Below are 22,635 nucleotides of genomic sequence, written 5' to 3' on the forward strand. Positions count from 1 at the left end.
TCAACAGTGTATAGTTAATGGTGGGTTATAGAAGAGCAGAGGGAATGCTTTAGTCAGAAACCATAAGCTGATTTAAATTGTTAAAGAGTCCTCTGAGGTAACTGTCTGCTATGTTTTCTTCTTTTAAACACTGAGACACACCTTTATATCATTTTATTTGGTATAAGTATTTAAACTAGACTTAAACCAAATACTCATAAACAATACACACACCTCTTTTCCCTCAAAAGGCCTAGCCAGGTAAGAAGTTTGCGGTCAATCAGTTTTTGCCTGGTTAAATAAAGATTCATCCATCCATCCATTTTCTAACACCCTTGTCCCTTAGAGGGGTCAAGAGTCACCCTGGACAGGTCGTTAAATAAAGATATAATAATAAAAACATTAATAAAGAGAAAATATTAATGTGCATTATGACATTCTAAGAAAAGGGCGTAATAGACAGATATAAACTGAGACTGATGACTGAACTCAGGCCTATTTTTATTTACCGTATTTATTTTTATTTCTAGTTGATTTCCAGTGCTGAAAAGGGCTTCATTTGATCAATTTTGGTAATGATATGGGTTGCACTTTCTACACACAATTCATACTTTAGATTACAAAAAGTTTATAATTTAGTTTGATTTATGCAGAATCAAAACATGTTTATTGCAAAGATTTTTAAAGAGAATTGCTTTCTTCTGAGGTAAAACAACTTCTAGATTAACTGATTAACTGAGAAGAAATATATATATAAAATAGATCACATATATACAGTATATATATATATCCATCCATCCATCCATTTTCTGTTCACCCTTGTCCCTAATGGGGTCAGGAGGGTTGCTGGTTCCTCTCCAGCTACGTTCCGGACGAGAGGCGGGGTCACCCTGGACAGGTTGCCAGTCTGTCGCAGGGCAACACAGAGACATACAGGACACACAACCATTCACACACACACACACACACCTAGGGAGAATTTAGAGTGTAGCTGCTGTCAAGGCAACTGCATCTGGTTTGTTGTTTTTTGTTATTTGATTTAAGTAGCAATAGTACAATTTTATTTAATATAAAACATTAAGTTTGAATGTGTAATGGTTTCCAGTGGATTTGTATTTATACGCATTAGGTGCAGTTTAGTGTACATTCAAGTGTGGGGGGAACCTTTTATTTTGTTCCGCGGACCATGTGTTGCCCGGGAAAACATTGGCTGGCGCACTTAGAGCCACATGGGCTTCAAGCTGAAGAAGCTGATCACTTGAGCTAAGTTTATTCCTCTGGAGTCAATGCGGCTAATGAGGTACAGTTTGTTTATTTGTATCTTTTATTTATCTATGTACGCCATTTATTGTGAATTAATTTGGGTTTGTGTTACCTCTGTTTTTAGTTCTGACGGCATTTTTGGGGACTTTGTAAAATGTGTCCACAATAAATGGCTGTTGACACCGAAGAACTGCGTTAAGCTTTTATTAACTCGAGAGGAGTAATATAGAGAGACCAGTTAACCTGACAGTCATGTTTTTGGACTGTGGGAGGAAGCCGGAGAACCCGGAGAGAACCCACCATGCACAGGGAGAACATGCAAACTCCATGCAGAAAGACCCCGGGCCGGGAATCGAACCCAGGACCTTCTTGCAAGGCAACAGCTCTACCAACTGCGCCACTGTGCAGCCTATATATATATATACATATATATATATATATATATATATATATATATATATATATACATATATATAAAAAGGTTTTAAGTGGCAGCTTTCTTTGAAAGTGGTAGCTTTACAATGCATCATTATCATGAAACACCATTTTGTCTGCTAAACACTTCAAAATTGATGTGTTCAAAAGATGAATCAAAAGAAATTTGAACAAACTGTGACCTAGGTGCCAATTTATGCCTTGAATGATTCACAGGTCAGTGTTAAGCAGCTTTAAAAAAAACCTTTCCTCTGAAAATTGCTAAAGAGACCAAGCAGAAAGCCTGAAGAACTGTTAAGACAACTTTAAAGGATTACCTGGATGTTTGACTCCTTAGAGAAGGTACAAATACGGAGAAAAGTTTATTACACTGTATTGTTTATTAGTCATTTGACAACGCTTTCTGATGTAACGATAAAATATTTACTAAAAAGAAGGTTGCGATTAGTGAGCATAGCGTTGGCTACACAGGTTTACTGTCGGTGCAGCAGGCTGCTGGACACCTTGTTAAAGAAGTTGTGTGTATTCATGTGTGTATGAGTCAGATGGGGGCTGGTGGGTGGTGGTAAGGGCAATTAAAATGACAAGCTGGCAATTAGCAATCCTCCAAATCCCCTAAAGAGATGGCTAATGTGGCTAATACATCAGCTTGTTTGTGTTTGAGGGTGCTGTTTGTGTGTGACTGTGTGCAAAAGGGCTGGCCCTGGGCGTCGACTGCAGCTCTAACTAAACTTTGAGCAGAAACAATAGATCTTTGTGGCATTAAGGTCTCGTTAGCTTCCTCTCACACCTGTCCACACTAATTCAATTGGCCAGCTAAGAGAAAAAAACTACTAGTACGCATCAAAGAGGAGACTCCAATCACGTTGTCAGCAAAGTGTTCAACTCAAGAAACAGTCAAATTATGCAAACAGGACAAAAATATCTTATTTGGTTCATTTCAAACAATTATGGAGCAAATTAAATTCAATGTTCCATTGAAGCTTAAAGTTTACAATGAGAAAAAAATCTTAAATCTGCTCTAAGGTTTCACTAGTTATAGCTCCACTGAAGGGGAAACCACTAGAATAAATACAGCAACCAAGACTGATAATCTGTTATTGCAAAAATAATCTGAAACATTTTTAAAAAACTGAACTGAAAACTGGCATGTCCAGAACAAAAAACTCAAGAGCTACTACTGAGACCTTGAAAAGTTGCAAGAGACTTCTAATTTTACCATGAGATGTGCATGTCACCTTGAATCAGGAATCCTTAAATTGAAGGGGTCAAAGTTCACCTACCATTGTTACATCTGTTAGCATCCAAGCGAGTGGGTCATATAGCCAAATTAGCAGCTATGTGTCAAAGCGGCGCTCTACTCAACCAATCATCCATGACGGTTAATGCGTCAAAGCCCAGGAAGTGGGCGATTTGAAAAGGTGATTTGTTGGCAAAAATATGGTTGATAGAAAAACGGAAACTATTTTGTGAAAAGACAAAGAGAAAAACATTCAAAACATTCATGGTCTCTAAAGGCAATAGCATTCTCCAGGAAAACTATCATCTACAGCTTTTGTTAGTTTTAAGCCCAACCTTTGCTCCTCTTAAGCTGATATTTTGGTTCTTCCAGGAGGAAAACAGCTGCACACTTCTGATCTTGGTTTGTAATCATAAGGAGAGTTATGCCAGTGTCATAGCACCAAGTGGCTAACAACACTACTGATACAGACAAAAAACGTTTTTCCTCAAAAGAAGAGCTTTTTAAACATAGCTATAGTGCCGAGATACAGATTTTTCCCTTATGAAACTGTCTTTGACATTTTAGTCTCTTGTTCGCAAGTCAATTACATCTTCAGAACATGTTTGACGCATCCAAAGCAGGATTCATCATTTTCACTCTGCCGTGTGTTACAAGTGCTTCCCCTGACCATAAAATTACACAAATTGCAATTATGAAAATAAATTTGCTTAATGGAAACATACTAGTTGCTAAAAAAAACCTCCCAGTTTTTTGATAAAAAGTTTTTGATAAGTTTTTTTTCTACATCAGAATTAATGTATTTCACAAAACTGCAATGGAAACACTCTTTGTGTTTCGTATTTAAGAGAAACACAGCAGTTGCAAACTTGTGGTTTCTCGACATACACGGAGTATTGACAAAGTTTTGCGTGTATTTGAAATGGAAACGCAGCTATTGATCTCTCCAATGAAAATACTCGCTTGCTTTCAAATATACTTGGCTCTTCAACAAATGTATTTCTGCGCTCAGATATTTTCTTCTTCTGTTGGGATCTAGCAGCTGCGTTCCCAGGTGTGTTTCCTCTGCCTACATATTATCCTTGGTCAGAGGTTGGATTATCGCTATGATCAAAATCAGTTGTGAGCATTTTGGGAAATTAATCCATCAATGTGAATTATACAATGAAAGTGTGAATGGATATCAAAAAACAAAAAAAGACTAATTTTTACAGCCGTCGAAGGAAAGCTGACATGCTGCTTGTATGATGCCTGATTCAAGTTTTGAACCAGGCATCCTTTTTTAGATTGGAGCTGATTTTCAGTTTAATTATACATTTTTTTCATGTAGCTTTGGGATCTTTCTCATTTTTTCACACACTCTGTGCACACTGAGTTACATCATTATGTCCTTTACCCATCTGAAATGTTTTACTTCGTTCCAGTGCCGGGGGGTTTAGGGGGGAAGCGACTATTTTCCCTTTGGTGCAGCACATTTCGTGGTCGGCTTCCCTACACCGTGTATCGGTGCAGGCCCAGTAGCGGCCAACGTGTGCCCAGATGAGATAACGTGGTGCAGGCTGGGGGGTGGGTGTGGGGGTGGTGCTAGGGAGGCCTGCCTCCAGAGGGGAAAAAAAGGGAGAACTTGGAGCATGGCCAAGTCTTTCTTCCACGCCGCCTTTCCGACTCGCTCCTTCTGTCATGTAGCGGGCTGCATGAAACAAGTCAATACAGAAAGGGAGCACAAGCAACGAACAAACGGGTTGGAGAGTGTGTGTGTGTGTGCGTGTGTGTGCGTGTGCAAAGAAGCACAGAAATAGAAGAATACACACACATGCATGCGTGTGTTGGAGGAATTATCATAGAGAAAAGACGTGCAGTGACTTCCTTCATCAGAAACCTTGGCAGGCGATCAGAGGAGTGTAAGCCATTGTTGGAAGACTCCCCGCCCCCTTTTCCTCGTGCACACACGCAGATACACGCACACACGTTCTCCACCTTCCTCCCCCACTTCAACGCTCCTGCCTTCAGATTTCAGCATTACTCCATGCCACTGTGACATCTTCTTTTTAAAGTTACAATTAAAGATGCCTAAAGTGTGTGTATGGGAACCACAGCGAGTGTGTTAAAAGGATAGGTGGCTGTGGCGCAAAAAACTTTGATTGGCAAACTTTATCTAGGGTCCCTGAGGGACTGTGCAGCCACTGTAAACGATTTATCGGAAAAATGCATCCCAGAATACACCTGGGGGGCGTGGGAGCTTGTGCCCCAGGGCGATTATTGAATGACCTCTGAGAGCGTGACTCCTGCTAACCTTCCAGGCAAATTAACTTCTTTCTGCAGTGAGGAGGTGGGTTCAGATCCACAACAGACCAGGAAGACTCGAAGCGAAGAGGGCGCCTGGTTCAGGTGACAGTCAGTGATCTGATATTAACTGTAAACAAGCAGCAGCAGATGATGTTATAGCTGCAAAGTTTCAAGAGGCCAGGATCTGGTTGATCATGGTTGATTGGATTGTTTTACACTGTCAAATGATCCAAAAACCTGTTCACCTCCCCCTAACCTGTGGTGGCACTGCATCAAGAACCACTGAAGGAAATGGCACAAAAACATCTGAGGGAGATATGACTGCAACTTCCTTCTTCACAAAATGTACACAAAAATTGAGTGGTGACAGTTTTTAGCGGTTGTAGGATTTCTCTTTTGTAAGAGACCACAAGTCATTTCTCGTGCTTGAGCTAGACTCAAGAGTTTGTTTTGATTGTATTTATCCAAAATGTCCTTTCCACTTCCTGATGACACTTGGAATTCTTCTATGTATTGGAACTGGACCAGAGTTCACTTCAACCCAATTGAGACCTAGTTTTTAGGGTTTGTGGAATAGAGTTGGTTTTTATTGGTCTGAATCAGCGTTTCATTACTCATTCACACCTCCTCAACAAACCAGACTTTCTAGACAAATGAATTAAGAGTTGGCTTACAGTGGACTAAATAGGGCAGCTGTGAATGCACCCTAAAGATCTTTTGTTTACTTACCTAGTCTGAATTTCAAGGCAGCTAATGGTCCTCCATTAAAGACCAAAGTCAGGGTATCTGTCCCCTCCGGTCCACCATCCAAACCAGCTCCCCACTGCAGTCCAGCCAGGCCTCCAGAGCAGTTCAAGTGCTGAGTTAGTCTCAAGGTAGCTGCTGGAGCGGCTTCTTCTGCCACCAGAGCCATGTTTAAAGGTGCCAGGCCCATATCGAAGCACATCACTTCCTCCTGCCCCCCCACCAAAATGGCAACAGCCCCCGCAGGGTGCCAGGCCATGTAAGAGGGCAGTACAGGGCAGGAGGCCAAGACCGACACCGCCCGTCTCTGGTCGTAGAGCACTAAGGAGGAGTCGCTCAAGCCTAGGAGGAGAGTGGTCTCACATGGGTGACGAGAGCAGGAGACAGGAAGCGATGGCAGAGGGATGGATGTGATGGATGTGCGGTGCAGGCGCCCTCGTGCACATTCATACACACAGGTAACAGCGGACAGTCCTTGAGGTCCTGTGGGTAACTCCACTGTCAGCATCTGGTAGTGCTGAAGCTGGCTGAAGCAGCAGTCCAGGGGGTTGCCTGTCGTCCGGACAGAGCAAAGGACCTGTGGTTTAAAACACAAGAAACAGAATCTGATTCACATAATTTAAAGTCTCAATCCAACTCTGAGCTCTCCATATTTTGCTTCTACGGACATCATTCCTGTCAAAAAAATTTTTTTACCCCCTAAAAGATCTGGGTTACACCATACATGTTGTGGCAAAATGAGTAGAGGTGAAACCAGCCAGGATTACTTTTGAGTGTTTATAAAAGACGTAGAGAGGCAGAATTACACTTCTGAACCTGGCCAAAGATAGTTATTCATAAACATAAACCAAATTGTTAATCAAGCAACAATTTGGTTATCAGAAAGTTCTCAGACAAAACTGGTGTCACACAGTCAGATTATGTGGGATTTAAGGATCACCCAAAACTTCCGTCCGCTTTAATTGTATTCCACTTAATTTGCTAGAAAGTCCAGTTCGCTTGGGGAGGTGTGAACGAGCAATCGAACTCTGATAAGGACCAAAAAGGTGAACTAGATTTCTGGTCACATCAATGTTTAGGTAAAATGCATATGTGAACACCAGGGCTCCTCCAAAAGCTTTAACTGGATTATGGAGCAGGGCATACTGGGTAAATGTAATGAAAACAAATGCAAGACTCTAGAGCTAGAGGGAGAAATGGCTTGAGGTCTTTTACCAAAGACAAAAGAGAAATCCCACAACTGCTAAGATTTGGTATTTTGGCCATTTTTTTTAAATTATTTTGTGAGGAAGAATGTAGTGCTTATGACTTCTCCAGATGTGTTTGTGTCACCCCCTTCATTTGGTTAGTTTAACACTAACAAAATCCGTGAAAGAGAACCGCACCAGCTGAAAATAAAACACTTGTTGGAACTTTGTTCCCTAATCAAACGAAGTCTACTGGACCATGAGGTCTAAAAACAACCTAAAAAAAGCTTAGTCTAATATAATGTCAGACTGTGTGAAGAAAAGATCGTGCCTTTTATACAATATATAAAATGTACTGATATCAACAATAAATGTGAGCTGTAGTTTGCAACTACTTATTCCCCAAACTAAACTTTTGAAGTGCATGTCAGCATGACAAGGCAATCAATACAAACATTTCTCTACTTGTTACTATACTGTATTATCTCTTATATGGAGTAAACTTATTACTAAATTTACAGTTTTTGAAAGAAAAAGGAAAAAGACCAAAAGAAAGAGAGAGCCTGACAGATAGAACCAAATCACCTCTTGGAAGCAGCTCTAAACCCCAAGAGATGAAGCAAAAACAAGGTCTTCCACACTGCTCATAAACACCCTGCTGTCAATCAAGACAGCTAATGATAAGAGCTCTATTTTAACTCAAGGTCAACAACATCTTCTCCCTGGGCATGGCACGGCTTGGCACAAAGTGATAAACAACCACCACTGTTTACCTCTGCGAGGAGCCAGGAGCTCAGCATTAGAAAATGACAGCGAAATAAAACCTGCTTCGTGTGATATACAAGGAAACCTCAGAGTCTTTGGCCAAAGATGAAAATCCAGAATGACGATTATTTGTCTCTGGACTACAACCAGGTTGCAGGCACAAAGACCCTGCTAAGGAAACTGACAGCTCAGAAGACAGTCCATGTCACGGTTTTTGATGAAACACCCACCTTGAACCAGAAACCGCAGGAGGAGACAACAGCCCGCGATAAACAGCAGTCCAACAGTCACTAACAGAGCCTTTTATAAGGGATTTCACCTTACCAAAGCCTCTATCAGAGCCTTGCATTGACCGTGGCAGCTTTGGCTAAATGAGCTCATTTCTTTTTGCCGTGTAGACAGAAAGAGGGATCGGCTGCCTGCCTGCCTTCCTTTCCTTTTGCAAAGCTGCTCGGCCCAGTTTTTTGGCAGGCATTGCCAAAAAGAGACTTAGAAGGAGGAAAGCTTTTTTTCCCCCTGCCTGCCCATGGTCTACAGCAGGAAAGAAGCAGATGACTGTCCTCCCGAAAGCTTTTTTTTCCTCCCTTCTCTATAATCCCCATAGAGCAAGCTCCTGCTGCTCCGCAGGGGGTGAATGCTGTGTGTCAATGTGTGTGTTTATTTGAGGCATCAGGTAAGAGGGGCTCGATTCCGGTATAAGGTGGTCTATCCCTGTGAGAGCAACATTGCTGTGGGGATAAAGCGACATATGCATTGAATAAACAAGCATGCAAGCACAGTACAGGAAAGGACCCACTGACTCAGTGTAACAGACAACTGTCACAGTCAGTTTTCCCATTAGTGGGACCTATTTTAGTCCCACTAATGCTTGGTTCTCACCGCAAGATTTTAAAATTGTCGTCCGATTTTCAAAACCTGAGAGACCACATACATGATGATATAAAGTGTAGGTAAAACAGTTTATGGTGTCGAGTCACACAGCAGGAGCAACACACCACGCACAAGCCAATTTCACTCACCACCAGGACAGAAAATCTCACAAAACCTCTCGAGACCAAACGGGAGTTCAGAGTGAACGAACACGGCCGACTGGGAAGAAGCAAAGGCGATAGTTTGTGGACTATAGTTAATTCAGAGAAAAACTTTCTGGTGTGTCATGACAGTTGTTTTGCCTTGTGTGTTTGAGATTCCCCTCCATGTTTCATCTCACGTTCTGATTGGCTACCTGTCACATTCAACAGGCTGTGTTCTCGTTTTTTCTCAGTCAAGACAATCAAACATGTTAAATATCCCCGATTTTAGAAAACCTTCGGAGGGGACCAGGTCACTCTTAGCACACCTAAGAGTGTGCAAAGTAACTACTGTAGTAGCACTGCACGTAACGACACTAATACTGCAGTTACGTGCAGTAAAAGTAATGAGTACTCCACAGTTTCTAAGTAATAATAAAAACTATACAGGACTCTACAAAATTATTCACAACTCTATAATGTTTTCCACATTTTGTGACTTTATATCTGATAGCACTGGCTTTTATTTAGGAGTAGCAGAGTAAATGTTTGAAAAGCTACACTTTTCAAACATTTCTTTTTTTGAAAAAATAGTTTTCTTTCTACAATTATCTGCTACTATGTCTTTGGCTACCAAACCAAATCTGAATAAAATGAGATGTTTGTGGTGTTATTTTGCAAAATAAAAAAACTGCAAAGGGTTAAACGACTTCAGCAAAGCACTCTTTAGTACTATGATAATAAAGAAATCAGCTCTGGAAGCGTTAAACCTTCTTCCTATATTCTCTGTACAATTTACATAGTAGATTACAAGCATACATACAGCTAAAGCTCTTTCAGCCAGTGAACTCTCCTGAGCTTCTAGCTGAAAATGAGAATGTGAAACGTATCAAATAATTCTGAGCGTATAATGTAGAAAAAGGAGGATTAAGGTCAGAAAAGGACAAAAAATATTGAAGACAGAGGGAAATGTACACAAAAGACGATAAGAAAGAGGAAATAAAAAAGAATTGTGAGGCAAAGCACAAGAGAAAGGAAGAAACGGAGTAAGGCATGGCGAGAAGAGATGCAAAGAGAGCGGAGACGAGAGGAGAAGGAGACAGAGAGGCAGAGAGAGACCTCTAGTAAGTAGCTTTCTCCTGGTTATTGGTTTCAGTGACTGGTCAAAACTATTCTTCTCTATTCTTCCTCCCTCCTTCTCGCCGGCACCCTTTCTCCCCCTCCGTGGCGTGAAAGATAAAGCGGACGGGCCCAACTGTGTGGCTGGCCCTTGTTCACAGCAGTGGCCTTTTGAAGCCAATTTTCCAGCTCACGGAGCAGAGAAAGACGGGGAGAGACGCGCGGAGAGAGACGGAGGGGCTTGGAGGAGACCGGAGGGATGAGGGTTTGCTGAGAGTGGAGAGAGGTGGGGGGCACAGGGTGGGACGGGGAAGTTTTGGGAATGTGGAAAGAGGGTTGGAGACGGCGTACCGATGTGAGAAAATGCATTGGAACAGCAGAAGTACAGGAAAAAAACAATATTCCCCACGCCTTCTCTCTAGCAGCTGCTACCTATGAGCATTCACACACATTCAACTGTAGCATATTCTGACTCATTATTCTGCAGCTTTGAGTTCATACTTGACAAAATTTACTTACCAAAGGACCTGCTGAACTTCAATTTCTACATCCTGATTTTTTTTATCTTAAAGTTAATCATTTTACTTTCAAAATACATTATCAACAGTATTGAAAACAAGTAAAAATGTGGGTTTTGTACGTAGTTTAACACTAAAACGTGAATTGAACTCTAAGGAATGGAGTAGCATCTTCAAAACACCAGAAAAGTTAGTGTTTTTTTATTCAAATTTTATCTCCTCTGCACGTTAAGAGATGTACTGAAAAATTAAACAATTCAAGGTTAAAAAAACCCCTGACATTTTCTGTGGTCTGTGAACACACCATACTAAAACTATCAGGTCATAATAACAACAACACTCTTTAGTGTGGATGCCCTCGCAGCAAGAAGATTCAAAGTTTACTATTTTCAGCAAAATGAAGTCAGAATAAAAAAAAAATATTCAAAAGGAAGCTATATTTTTGTTGACATGTTCAAGTTCTGCAACTTTTCTGAACTTTTTTGTTCAGAATGGCTGAACAGAAAAAGTTGCCTTGTTTTATCCTTTTAAGCCTCGGTGCTACGCCATGGTAAGTGCTGGATTTGGAAATCTCATAGTCGTGGCAATGATCTACATTATCTGGACCAGTGGTGTCCAGAGTGCGGCATGAGGGCCATTTGCTGTGATTTTGTGGAACAATTGGATCATCAAAATTCAAATGGAAAGTAGTTCATAGAACATAAAGTATTTGTGTGTTATTAACAACGTCTTTTCTTTCATTTTTCGTTTTATACAAACAGGACCACAAATATGAACAACTTTTACTGAAAAGCAAACTTGTGAATCCATTCATTAAAGTTGGCTAAATACAGAAAACATCCTTAAAGATAAAATGAACCATAATGCTACTGTTACTGTGAATAGATTAAACATTATAATCCAAGAAAATAGAAAGCAATCATCTTGAAATATTTATGAAGACATTTCGGATCTACAATGATGCATATGCTCCCTCTCTAAAAATCTGATTTTCATATATAAACATTTCGTTTGAAGTTTGAACGTACTGGAGCACTGGAGGAACTACGGTACTGTTCCTCGCGAATCACCAATATCGGACATTAAGTTAGGTTAAAATTTCACCTTCATAATTTTGTTAATTTTAAATATCAAAGCCCAACATAATGTTGTCTGTGTTGACAGCAGGATAAAACACTTTGCAAGCTGATCTTATTGATTCTTTGTGGATCTAAAAGAGAAATCATGGTAGGCTAAAATCTATACAAAAAACCTTTAACTATCTATCTGTACAAAAAGCTTTGATGCATCTCTGCATTTTGTTTTGCCTTATTTCCCTTCTTTTCCAGGAGAAGTACAAAACTCACATCAATGTTTGCAGAATACTCCGGCCTTCTACTGCAGTCTAAAACCATGACTGCTATGTCAATAGATTTCTCTGTTTCCATTACAAATGTGTTCAAAAAGTTTTTGATATTAGCCTAATGTCAAAAAGTTACAATTTTGAAATTACAACATTTACATTACATAAGAAATGCAATTGAAAATTGAAAATTTTTATGCAATAAGTCATAAAAACATCATAAATGTGAGATATGTTCAGATTTCTGCAAGTAGTGCTCATCATCTGTCAGCCATCAGAGGAGATGATGGTGTTTTACTGAGGCGTTGGAGCGACAACGCCGGCACTTTGGGGAGATTATAGTCAGTAATTTTACAGAAGAGTTGTGGATTCAACAGGTTGGAATGACACAACTGTCTATGAGCTGTCATGCTGTGAGAGCCCTGGTGAATCCGGCAGCACACTGTTCAAGGAGGCCAGTTCCTACAAATGGGTGTGTTGCTGCTCTATACAAAATGGTGCGACAAGAAAATAGTGTTTCCATTACAGTTTTTCAAAATACGCCAACAACGGACAGGAGAACAGCGACATCAACTGATTCTGTTGTCTGTCTGTTCATTGAATTCAGAAATAAACCAAATTAAAATAACAAAAAAGTTCTGTGTTCTGTTCGTTTTTGTACATTTTATGGCAGGAGTAATTACGTGCAGAAAACATGACGCAAACACAGGTAAAACAACATCACAAACAGGGAAGAAAACTGCTCTTACAAACATAAAAAAAAAACTGAAGATGTAAAATATGTGCTTGTTTTGTTTAGTAAGCCCTTAAATCATGAAATTCCTGGAAAGGTTTTGTGCAAGCTTATTTGTTTGGCAAAAATGATGGAGGGAAGGGTGAAAAGAGAATGATTAAAAATGCTAACCGCATGCATTAAACTGTATGTTTTCCTTTTCACCTCTCCTTACTCTGTGCTTTTGGCTCCACTTATCAGCATGGGGAGTTCGTGTGGTGGAGAAGAGGTGGAGGGGGGTTTACGAATTAAGACCACATACGAAAGAGAGAGAGAGAGAAAAAAAAATAAAAAAATCAGACTTTTTTTAAATGCCGAGAGACTGGCTAGAAAATTGGCTTAGCGTTTGCAGATAGTGAACTGAACAAAAGGAACATATATATGAGCTTGAAGTGATTGAAGTAGCTGGCGTCTCCCGCCGTTTGATTCCTGCCACGGCTCTTACATAAACTGCTCGCTTAATTTCACACCGCGCATCTGAAAAATGACAACAAACGCTTTCATTAGAACGCGATGCCGCAGACTTTAATGTTCTTGAGGCGACGAGGATGGAAGGGGAAGGAAAGGAGGAGGACGGTGGGGGGATGTCGGAGGAAGACGGAGAGGACTTATAACTTGGTGAAGGAGTGTGATAAATGTAGACCGCCTTCCCCCCCCAAAAAAAACAACAAGCAGCAAACAACATCTGCTCTGATTATTTCATATTCATGCGCCCCCCTTTCCCTCCTACACCTTCCCTCGGTCTCTCCTGCATGAATTTATTTGTCCTGCATCCAGTTGCTAATGCAGATCCCCCCGCCCCTCTTTCCCTCTTGCTGCTCTGGTGAATATTTTGCATCTGCTTAACTGGGGAGCAGCGGAGTTAACTCGGGATCTTTCATGTGATTTCGGCGCAAGGCCAATCCCGAACTGATCCTTCATCATGGGTACAGTTTTGCCACAGGCCAGCCAATGTGCGTGTGTGAGGAACCCGGGGAACATGTAGGCGTTCTTTTTTTTTTTATTTCAGATGGTGATGCACAGAGGTGCAACGGAGGTACCACCCTTAAGGTGACTAACACACCGTTTCCAATCCCCAATCCGTGACGACACGAGTCTCGGCTCATATCTGCAGCTTTTATTTTCTTTGCAGTGCAGAGTCTAGAGGAATTGTATGTAACTGTAATTATTAATGCAATAAAAGCATCAAAAACCTTCTGATTTAAAAACTTTTATCATCCACTTTGCAGTTTCAAGCTTTTTTTTGGTCTCATAGCTTTTACTGTGTCTGGTGTTTTTAACATTTGCAAGAAACATTTATGTTCAAAATGACATGCTCAATATGCTGTGAGCTGATAATCAACGGTGAGGTCACAAAAAGCTAAACTTAAGAAAACGATCAACCTCGTCTTCATGAAGTCATCAATAAGTGCACACAAAATGTCAAGCAAACAGGTGAATGCTATAACAATTACATACCTTGTAATTGTTCGACTTTTTACCCCAGCATTTACGACTTTTAGGGTGTTTTTACATCACATAGTCCGGTAGAATCGGTTCAGTTGGGGACCAATGTTGCAATATTTGTTACATTTTCAGCTGGTCCGATTCGCTTTCACATTTCTCTGCGTCACAGCAACCAAATCCTTTGAAACACCTGTCCCCCCCGCCCACACATGTGGGGGACTGCACTAAGAACCACCGAAAGAAACAACATGGAAACCTCTGATGAAGACACTGAATGCCATTTCCTTCTTCACAAAATTTTAACAAAAATGGAGTGATGTCACTTTTCATAAGTAGTAGGATTTCTCTTTTTTGTTGGTAAAAGTCCACAAGTCATTTCTCCCACTAGTGCTAGACTCTCGTGTTTGCTTTGGTTGTATTTACCCAGAATGCCCTATGCTACAGTCTGCTTCCTGCTTTTGGAGCGGTCTCCAGTCAGTTCACATATGCATCTGACCTAAGTTTGTAAGTAGACCAGAGTTCGCTTTTTACTCCACATGTCTATGAACTTCTTATTAATCTACTCCAGGGATCTGCAACCTGCAGTGGCTCTTTGGGCCTTTTTATTTTTTTGCAAATGTTTTTTATGTTTTTCTTTATTTGGACACATACAAAATATATATACAAGTTGTCTTTTTTTCATAAACCTAAGTAACTTCTACTTCTTTGAGAAATTTTGGGAGAAGATACAATATATAGTTTTTTGTTTTTTAATTTTAAAAGCAAATAGTTCATATTTTACAGTTTTGTCTTAATTACAGTCCTGACCATGTTGTTCCTTCAGTAAATGGTCTTTCTCTTAGTCAGCGTACTGCAATTCACAACTAATCAATTATTTAAATAGTTGACAATTACTTTAATAACTGACTCATCATGATTAATCCGATTAATCATTTCAGTCCTACTTACAAGCCTCGTCTGGTTCTATGTTTGAAATGACAGACACATACAGTGTGTGTGTATGGGTGTGTGCACCTTGAGTCCTTCAGTAGGTGAGCAGCTTATCAGGAACAGATTGTTTTTGTGCGTGTCTGCAGGAGTCCACGGCCACATCCCCTCGCTGAGCTCGTCCAGCGTCCACCAGCAGAGCGCCACGTCCTGGAGACGGTTGAGAGCTACACGCCTGCGAAGTCCTCCGCCTGGCCCGCCCACCTCCACGCACATCACCTAGAAGCAGGAGCACAGAAACGTACACGCGTGCACTGAGAAGGGGTCAAGAAGCCCGCAGAATCAAAACAAATCTTCAGGGGAAGTCATTAGTTATTAATCCATTTGGATTTGCGTTCCTGGTCTGCTGTTTGGACACCTCGGGGCGCGGACACCTCCACCGCTGCAGACCCCGATGCCTCTCTTGTCCTTCCCCCGTTCTGTTTTTGTTGATGTCTGAGGTTGTGTTTTATCTTCCATTATTAATGTCTGCGTGGGCTTGTTGTTTTAGCGATGTGCATATTTTTTAGGAAGGTCCGCCACGCTCTACGGGCCACAACAAAGAGACGCACAGTAATGAGCTCTCGTGGCGCTTAAGGGAGGGGGGGGGGGTCTGGAGGAGCACACACACACACTCACAAAAGACACACATATGTAAGTTTGTGAATGTATGTGCATAAATGTATGTGTAATTGCAAGCAGAAGCAAAAAGGTGTTTAAAAAATACTTTCAAAGACATACACACACACACACACCCGCACACTATTGGGTGATTTAAAGCTGGTGAAATTACACTTTGACCTCATCATCACATTCAGAGCGAATGGCTTACATGCACAAACACACATATGAACCCGACCTGAACCCGACCTGAACCCGACCTCTAACATGCTGCAAAAGAGCAGTTAGGAAGTGGCAAACAGGTAGGAAAAAAGAGAACAACTGAAGAGGACTGGTGTTTGTAACACTTTCACTTGTTAAAACCAATTTTAGCCAATTCTGAAAATGTAAGAAAAAGAAGATCATAAAAAGTTTCTTTTATACTTCTATTTCAGGAGTAGAGGCAACTTCTTGCCACATGTGGTAATTTGCCTTTTTCCGCAAAATACAAATTGCGATAAGATACTTTCTGTGACTTTTTACCAAGAAAACAGGACCCATGATAAGTGAAATACTGAAGTAGACCTTGTTGATTTCTGTTTGTCAACAAGATAGAGTAGCATTACCCAAAAATGTATTATTTGAACAACATGGCTTTATTTTAAAAAGTTACATGCGTCAACATCAGCTTCTTCTACAATGAAATAATTTACGTCATGAGGATTTTACCAGAATATTGTTAAGCTAAACTGTTCCCCTTTACTTTAAACTATAAGTAAAGGGGAACGTTTGAAAGTTTGAATACGGGCCACTTTACCTAGTTGGCTCATTTTTACAGTTGTTGAAGTGATCCGTTGCAGTACTGATATTATGTACAGCGCTATTGCAACAATAATGTGCAGGAGATGAATAGTAACTACGTACATCAACAAATAAAACATTTTTTAGGAGTATTTTTGAGGTTTTTACTTTTACTTGAGTAATACTGTTATGAACTGTGGTTATTTGAGTAAAATTACTGGATACTCTACCCACTGCAAGGAACTTCACAGAATGACAAACAGACCACAACACACCAGACACAGACCAGCAGTTCATGTTGCAGTGAGACCTCTTGTTTATGCACAAGCTTTGTTGTTCTAATGTTATTTTCTGTATTCTGAGCCATTTGCAAATCAAAAAGATACAGTAAGCAAACACTTTAGTTACTCTATTCCAACACATATGATACATACAGTATACTACCTACTATAAATATTAGTTTAAAATTTTATACAGAAAATAATTTGATTTGAAAAAGGGTTTCTTTTCTATTTTATAACTATGCTATTTATGGCTTCTTTATTTTTTTCTCTCAGAACTGAATCGAAAACACTTCACTGATGCTGACAACTGCTAATTAGAGTCTTCGCTCCGTAAGACAGTCCACACTGAAGAGTGGCGTTGTCAGCGCACCATGGTAGTACTCTGCACACTGCAAAAACACAGCATCTTACTAAGTTTTTTTTTTCTAGTTTCTAATTCAAATGTCAGTACACTTGAAATAAGACAAAAAATAACATACAAGAAACTTTTCAGCAAGATACAAGACCTTGTTTTAAGCAAATAATTTCTTAATATTGAGGGGAAAAGTTCTAGCACCATAGGCTAAAAGATATTTTTCCCAAGTTAAATAATCTGCTAGTGGAACTACATTTTTAAATCAATGTCAATAAATTCTTGACTTAAAACAAACTCCGATATCTTGCTGATAAGTTAGTTAGGTTTGCCTTATTTCAAGTGTACTAAGATACTGTATTTGCACTAGAAACTAGACAATGGTAAAATGTTGTGTTTTTGCAGCACATGATGGTACTATGTTTTTCTAGGAGTAACGAAGAGTGAAAATGAGGAATGAGGAACATGTATTTGAAAAACAAAAGACTGGAGTTTGAACATGGCTGGAAAAAAAAACAGAAAATACAAAAAGCAAACATGGAGAAAAAGGATAAAGTAAATTTTTGGAATACATAATAAATGGATATTTACAAAAACACATGTTACTGTTCACATTAAACTCGCACCAAAAAGGCATGTTGTCAGGAGGAGGAGGAATATGGAAATATCTCTTTACAAATGAATGTATCAGCACAGAAAAGGGGTTAAAAGCCTAAGAACTTGCAGGAATCTGTGCGCTGCCTTGTATGAGTAGAGAAGATTTGAGATGCAGCGGTCCATGTCTGCCCTCCTTGCTCCCTGAGGGGGTCAGAATTTTCTTTGGACACAAAATATGCCTGTGAATGATGGAAGTACATGTGATGATAAAGGGAACAAAGAGTTTTTCCCCAAACAGCTGAACAGGAGATCACTGACAGATTAGAAATGAAAACGAAGGGGGGGAATAAAATATCTAAAAATCACTGGGTTAATAACACACTCTATCTGTACCACCCGCATGCCCCCCTCATTCTCCTCCCCACCCATCTCCTTGCTCTTCAATTTTTTTTTTTATTTTTTTTTCTGCTGGCGTTTGCTGGTCAGCAATAATCAAAAACCACTTTCTGTGGGCCGGATTAGTTTAGCCCCCCCTACTCTCCCTTTTCCAGCTTAGCCCACTGGACCAGGGCAATGTGTTTGTGCGTGGGCGTGTGTGTTTGTCGGTGGAGGGTGGGATGAAGAGTGTTTCCGCGCTCACATGTGTGTATGTTGCAAGTTACATGCATGCATGTGCATGTGCGTTGACACTGGTGCGCAGGGATGTGCAGAATGGAGTGGTGCTGGTGATGAAGGTGGCGCCTTATCAGGACTCTGCTTCTGGAAACAGACGCTTGGCGGGAACGATTGCGTTGACGCACACACGCAGTCGTGGAAACGCGCGCACATCTCCCACACACACACCTCGACGAAAAGGGCCTGGCAGTAATGTGATAATGCCTGGTTTGGCTGTTAGGAGCTACAGAGGGAGGAGACTGTTTTTAGGGAAGAAGAGGGCTGCTCTTGATCAGATCTATTACCAGCACCTATTAAAGTCAATCTGGACTAGAATGAAATACATACAGGAGAGAGTTGAAGGCATATCAAAATATAAATATTCATCAAGCTCAAGATTAAACTGCATCTGGTCTCAAACTGGTTGCTCTGTCCAAAAATGACATTTTTGCAAGAGTGACTGCATACTCGGTTTATGCCCAGAGAGCCCTTTCTTAGACGTTTGGTTTTATATGGGTAAGGAAACCATTTAATTCTTTCATTACAAGTTAAAAAAGTGACTAATAAGATAGCGTTTTAGGCCCATTGTACATAGAAAAAAAAGGAGGAAATTTCTGCCAAAACAAAAAATCTTGAAATTAATCTCAAAAATTTTCTAGAAAGAAAATTGGACATTTCTGAGTTTCAATCTCCAAAAATTGTTGACTTGATATTCAGAAAGTTTGAGATTAATCACAGAAATTTTGTAGACAAAGTAGGGAAATTTTTGAGTCAACTAATTCTAAGAGTATCTAACTCCAACTCTTAAGTAGTTACATGGATTGTTAGTTCATCTAATTCTATTTTATATAAATGAAACAACATGTATTCAGTATTAATGTATTTGACCCTACAGCCCCCAAATTTAAACTACTGCCACTTATGAGACTAGATGCTTATAACGTTTTAGAACAATTTGTAGGTTTCTGTTTGGAGAATTTTTAAGATGTTTAATTTTGTGAGAAACATCACTCGATTTCATGTGACAGTGATCCAAAAGAAAACTGTAGAGTGTTGGAAATGAGGTGAGATGAAGAAACAAAAAAAAAAAAAAAAAAAAAACTGGCCAGAGATAAGAGAACAAAAACATGACACCTTTCCTTTTTGTCTCATTGGATGTCTCCTCCTCTTTTATGGTCGCTAAATTCAACCTGAAAACATAACACACACACGCACGTGCACACACACATCAAGGCGGCCTTCTGTACCTTGATTTCAGAAGGTGAGAGTTTGTCTGTTCGCCTGCCAGTCTCCAGGGAATCCTGGCTCTTCTTGTTCAGGTAGACGCCGGCGACCTGGCTCTGCTCCAGGAAGGACAGCAGAACCAGCCGATCGCTCAGCACCGCTGGAAATGACATCACCACACTCAATATCACTACCCTAAACTGAAAGGACAACAGCAGCTTTACACAGCAGAGAGGACACTTAAAGAAATCGCCTTGCACAGTCAGCTCCTGAGAATCTTACAGCTTGTCCTTTTTGCTTTGTTTAGGTATCACTGCAAAAATATAACAATGTAATGGCTGCTATGGCAACCTGATACCCTGTTTCAGATATACTTTGTAGAGACATTTTTCACTAAAGTTACTGCTGTAAGTCTTTTGGATTACAGTTTTAAGATGTTTTCTTCTAAAGACGGAAATATTTGCAAATTCTTCACTGCTAAGCAGCTTGACCTCAATCAGAATGGATAAACTCTTCAAGTTACGTCAACATTTATCAATTGGATTTTGGTCTGGACATTGACTTCTGACAGTTTATAAATCACAGAACAGTGTAGCATCAACATACTTTAAAGACTTGATGTTCCAGACCTCTCAGGTCTTCTGGTTCTGGTCTGCTCTGCATCCCCAGAACCAGAACCAAGCATGGAGAAGCAGCATTCAGCATCTACGCACCACAAATCTGGAACAAACTTCCAGAAAACTGCAAAACCTCCAAAACACAGAGATCCTTTAAATGAAAGTTAAAATCCCGCATGTTTATAACTGCCTTTGATTAATAACAACTGGAACATTGATCAATATACTTGATGTGTATTTGCTAAGTGATTTTGATGATGGTATTTGACAAAATGTAATGTTTATTGCTTGTTTCATAACTAGTTACTGTATTATGTCTTTATGGCGTAAAGCACTTTGAACTGCTTTGTTGCTGAAATGTAAACTTGAACTTGGCTTGCCGCATTCTAACACCTAAATATGCTTTGATCTAAATCATTACATCGTAGTTGTCACTGAATATCTAAGAGTCACTTTCCATTTTTAAAGAGAGTCTCTGTCTAGGTCTACGGTGTTTTTCAGCCCCCAACAGGTGTTCTTCAAGGACTGCCTTGAATTTAGTTGTTTTTATCGACTCTGACGAGCTTCCCTGTCCTTGTTGAATAGAAGAATACCCACAGCGTGATGTGGCCACCACCACTGAGCACTTGAGGTTAAGTGTGGTTTTAGTTTGGGCTCAAAGTATTAAGAATATAGGCCAAAAAGTTCTTTTTTTGTTTTGTTTCATTTGGGTAGAGCTTCTACAGCACATGAACTCTTATGGCTTTCTTCTAGGTCAGATTTGAACCCTGTTTTTTTTTGTTAGTTTTTTTGTTGCTTTTTTAATAAATATTCTTCTGTACACGTTTACACTGTTTAGTTAGTGTTCGGTGTCCAAAATTAGCTTTTTCTGCTTCCTTTATACACATTTTTTCCTCTTTCCTCTCCAACTTTTTCTGTGTTCTTTGTAAAACACACACTTTTAAATAGTAGAAGAACACACTTGATCCTGTTCAACTCTTTCTGGAGCTGCATGGAAACGCTGATTACCAATTAAGCCCCCCCTACCCCCCTCAGCACCCCACCCTCTCCTTCAAATTAATCTGTTTATGAAACCAATTAAATGGAAAAGAGGGGAGGGTGAGAAGGGGGTTGCTACACATGTCTCTCAGAAATCCTGCTTTGAGTTGAACGGGTGAGGCTGCACCCCGAGATTTAAACGTCTAACCGGCAATTAACCGCGCCGTGTGTATTTATAAACAGGAGGATATTGGTGGGATTGCGCTTCGAATCATCCTGTTGTGTGGAAATTTTTGAATTAATATGCTAATTTTCAAGAGAGTAGAGCAAACACGGCTTGACAAAAAAATAAAATAAAAAAAAAAACACAGAAAAAAACTAGCATCTAAAATCAGGTCAACAGAGTCTGTCAGTTGGATTATACAGTAAAGAACTGGTTCAAAACTAAACCGTTACCAAAAAACCCCCCACATACGGCCATTAACGAGCCTTAGCTTTTAGAAACAACATTTAATGCAATAGTAAGCGTCTTTGTAATAGATTACAGACGAATCAAGTTAAATGCAGTTTAGTATTGATCTCTGTGGGTGTCTATAAACGGGATAAAGCATAATCCCATTCTTTTCCAAACCAGGCCGCGGTCCAATCTGGGGACCAGGTGGCTGATTTGGCATTAGGGGCCAGAATTGCGTGACCCATCCACGAACAGCTCCCAGACTCACACACATACGCCCATACTGAAGGAGCTCGTTGTGGTGTGTATGTAGTCACATGGGCAGAAAGCTACATAAGCATTTACACTTGGAGGTCTGCAACATTATTTTATGCATGCACATTCACTCACACCAACACATGCACAAAATGCATCCAGTCAGATGCAAAGAGCAATCTCATTGCGCACACACAGACAAAACCGCACACACACACACACAGAGCCCCTAAATCCATTTAATGCCATCTCCTCTGCAGCATGTTGACATAAGAGGCCAATGGGCTTAAGCAAAGCACATTTAAACACGGGGAAATGAAACCTGCTATGAAAAATCACTTAAGGATGCTTAATCGTGGAGCATATGCTCAACTTGGCCCAGCCGTCGGCCAATGGAAACCTGTAATACTTTGATGCGGTAGAATATTCGTAATCTGCCACTCAGTGTGATGCAATCGGAGCTCGTTGTTCCAACAGGGTTAAACTGGCCTCCAGGTTGCAAAGTTTAAACCAGAACAGCAAACCAACTTCCAAAAAGAAAAAGAAAACAGACTGGCTTTTTTGTTTCAAACTTTAAAAAAAAAAAAAGCGGTCTGTAGTTTGGTTGAATCTGTTAAATGCAGAATTGGAGAATTATGAATTTTCTTCTTTATCCAAAAACTCACAACCTCTTTCCGCTTTACAAAGTTGAAAATAAATTGCCATTGCAAACCATGGTGAAGCTTAATTTCAGATTCAGCTACAACT

At 40.1% G+C, this 22,635-nt stretch overlaps 1 protein-coding gene across 5 annotated transcripts in view; it reads right to left on the bottom strand.

Annotated features, from left to right (window-relative positions):
* Positions 1-22,635, bottom strand: part of LOC122842499 (WD repeat containing planar cell polarity effector) — an 88,779-nt gene that overhangs the window by 26,416 nt on the left and 39,728 nt on the right. For all 5 annotated transcript variants that reach the window (XM_044136445.1, XM_044136446.1, XM_044136447.1 and 2 more), the window contains 3 exons: positions 19,608-19,744; positions 15,121-15,312; positions 5,933-6,524 (listed from right to left, as the gene is read on the bottom strand). In XM_044136445.1, coding sequence (XP_043992380.1) covers positions 5,933-6,524; positions 15,121-15,312; positions 19,608-19,744 — 921 coding nt within the window. The remainder of the gene's footprint in view (positions 1-5,932; positions 6,525-15,120; positions 15,313-19,607; positions 19,745-22,635) is intronic.

This window comes from Gambusia affinis, linkage group LG13 (assembly GCF_019740435.1).
Source record: "Gambusia affinis linkage group LG13, SWU_Gaff_1.0, whole genome shotgun sequence".
NCBI lineage: Eukaryota > Metazoa > Chordata > Actinopteri > Cyprinodontiformes > Poeciliidae > Gambusia > Gambusia affinis.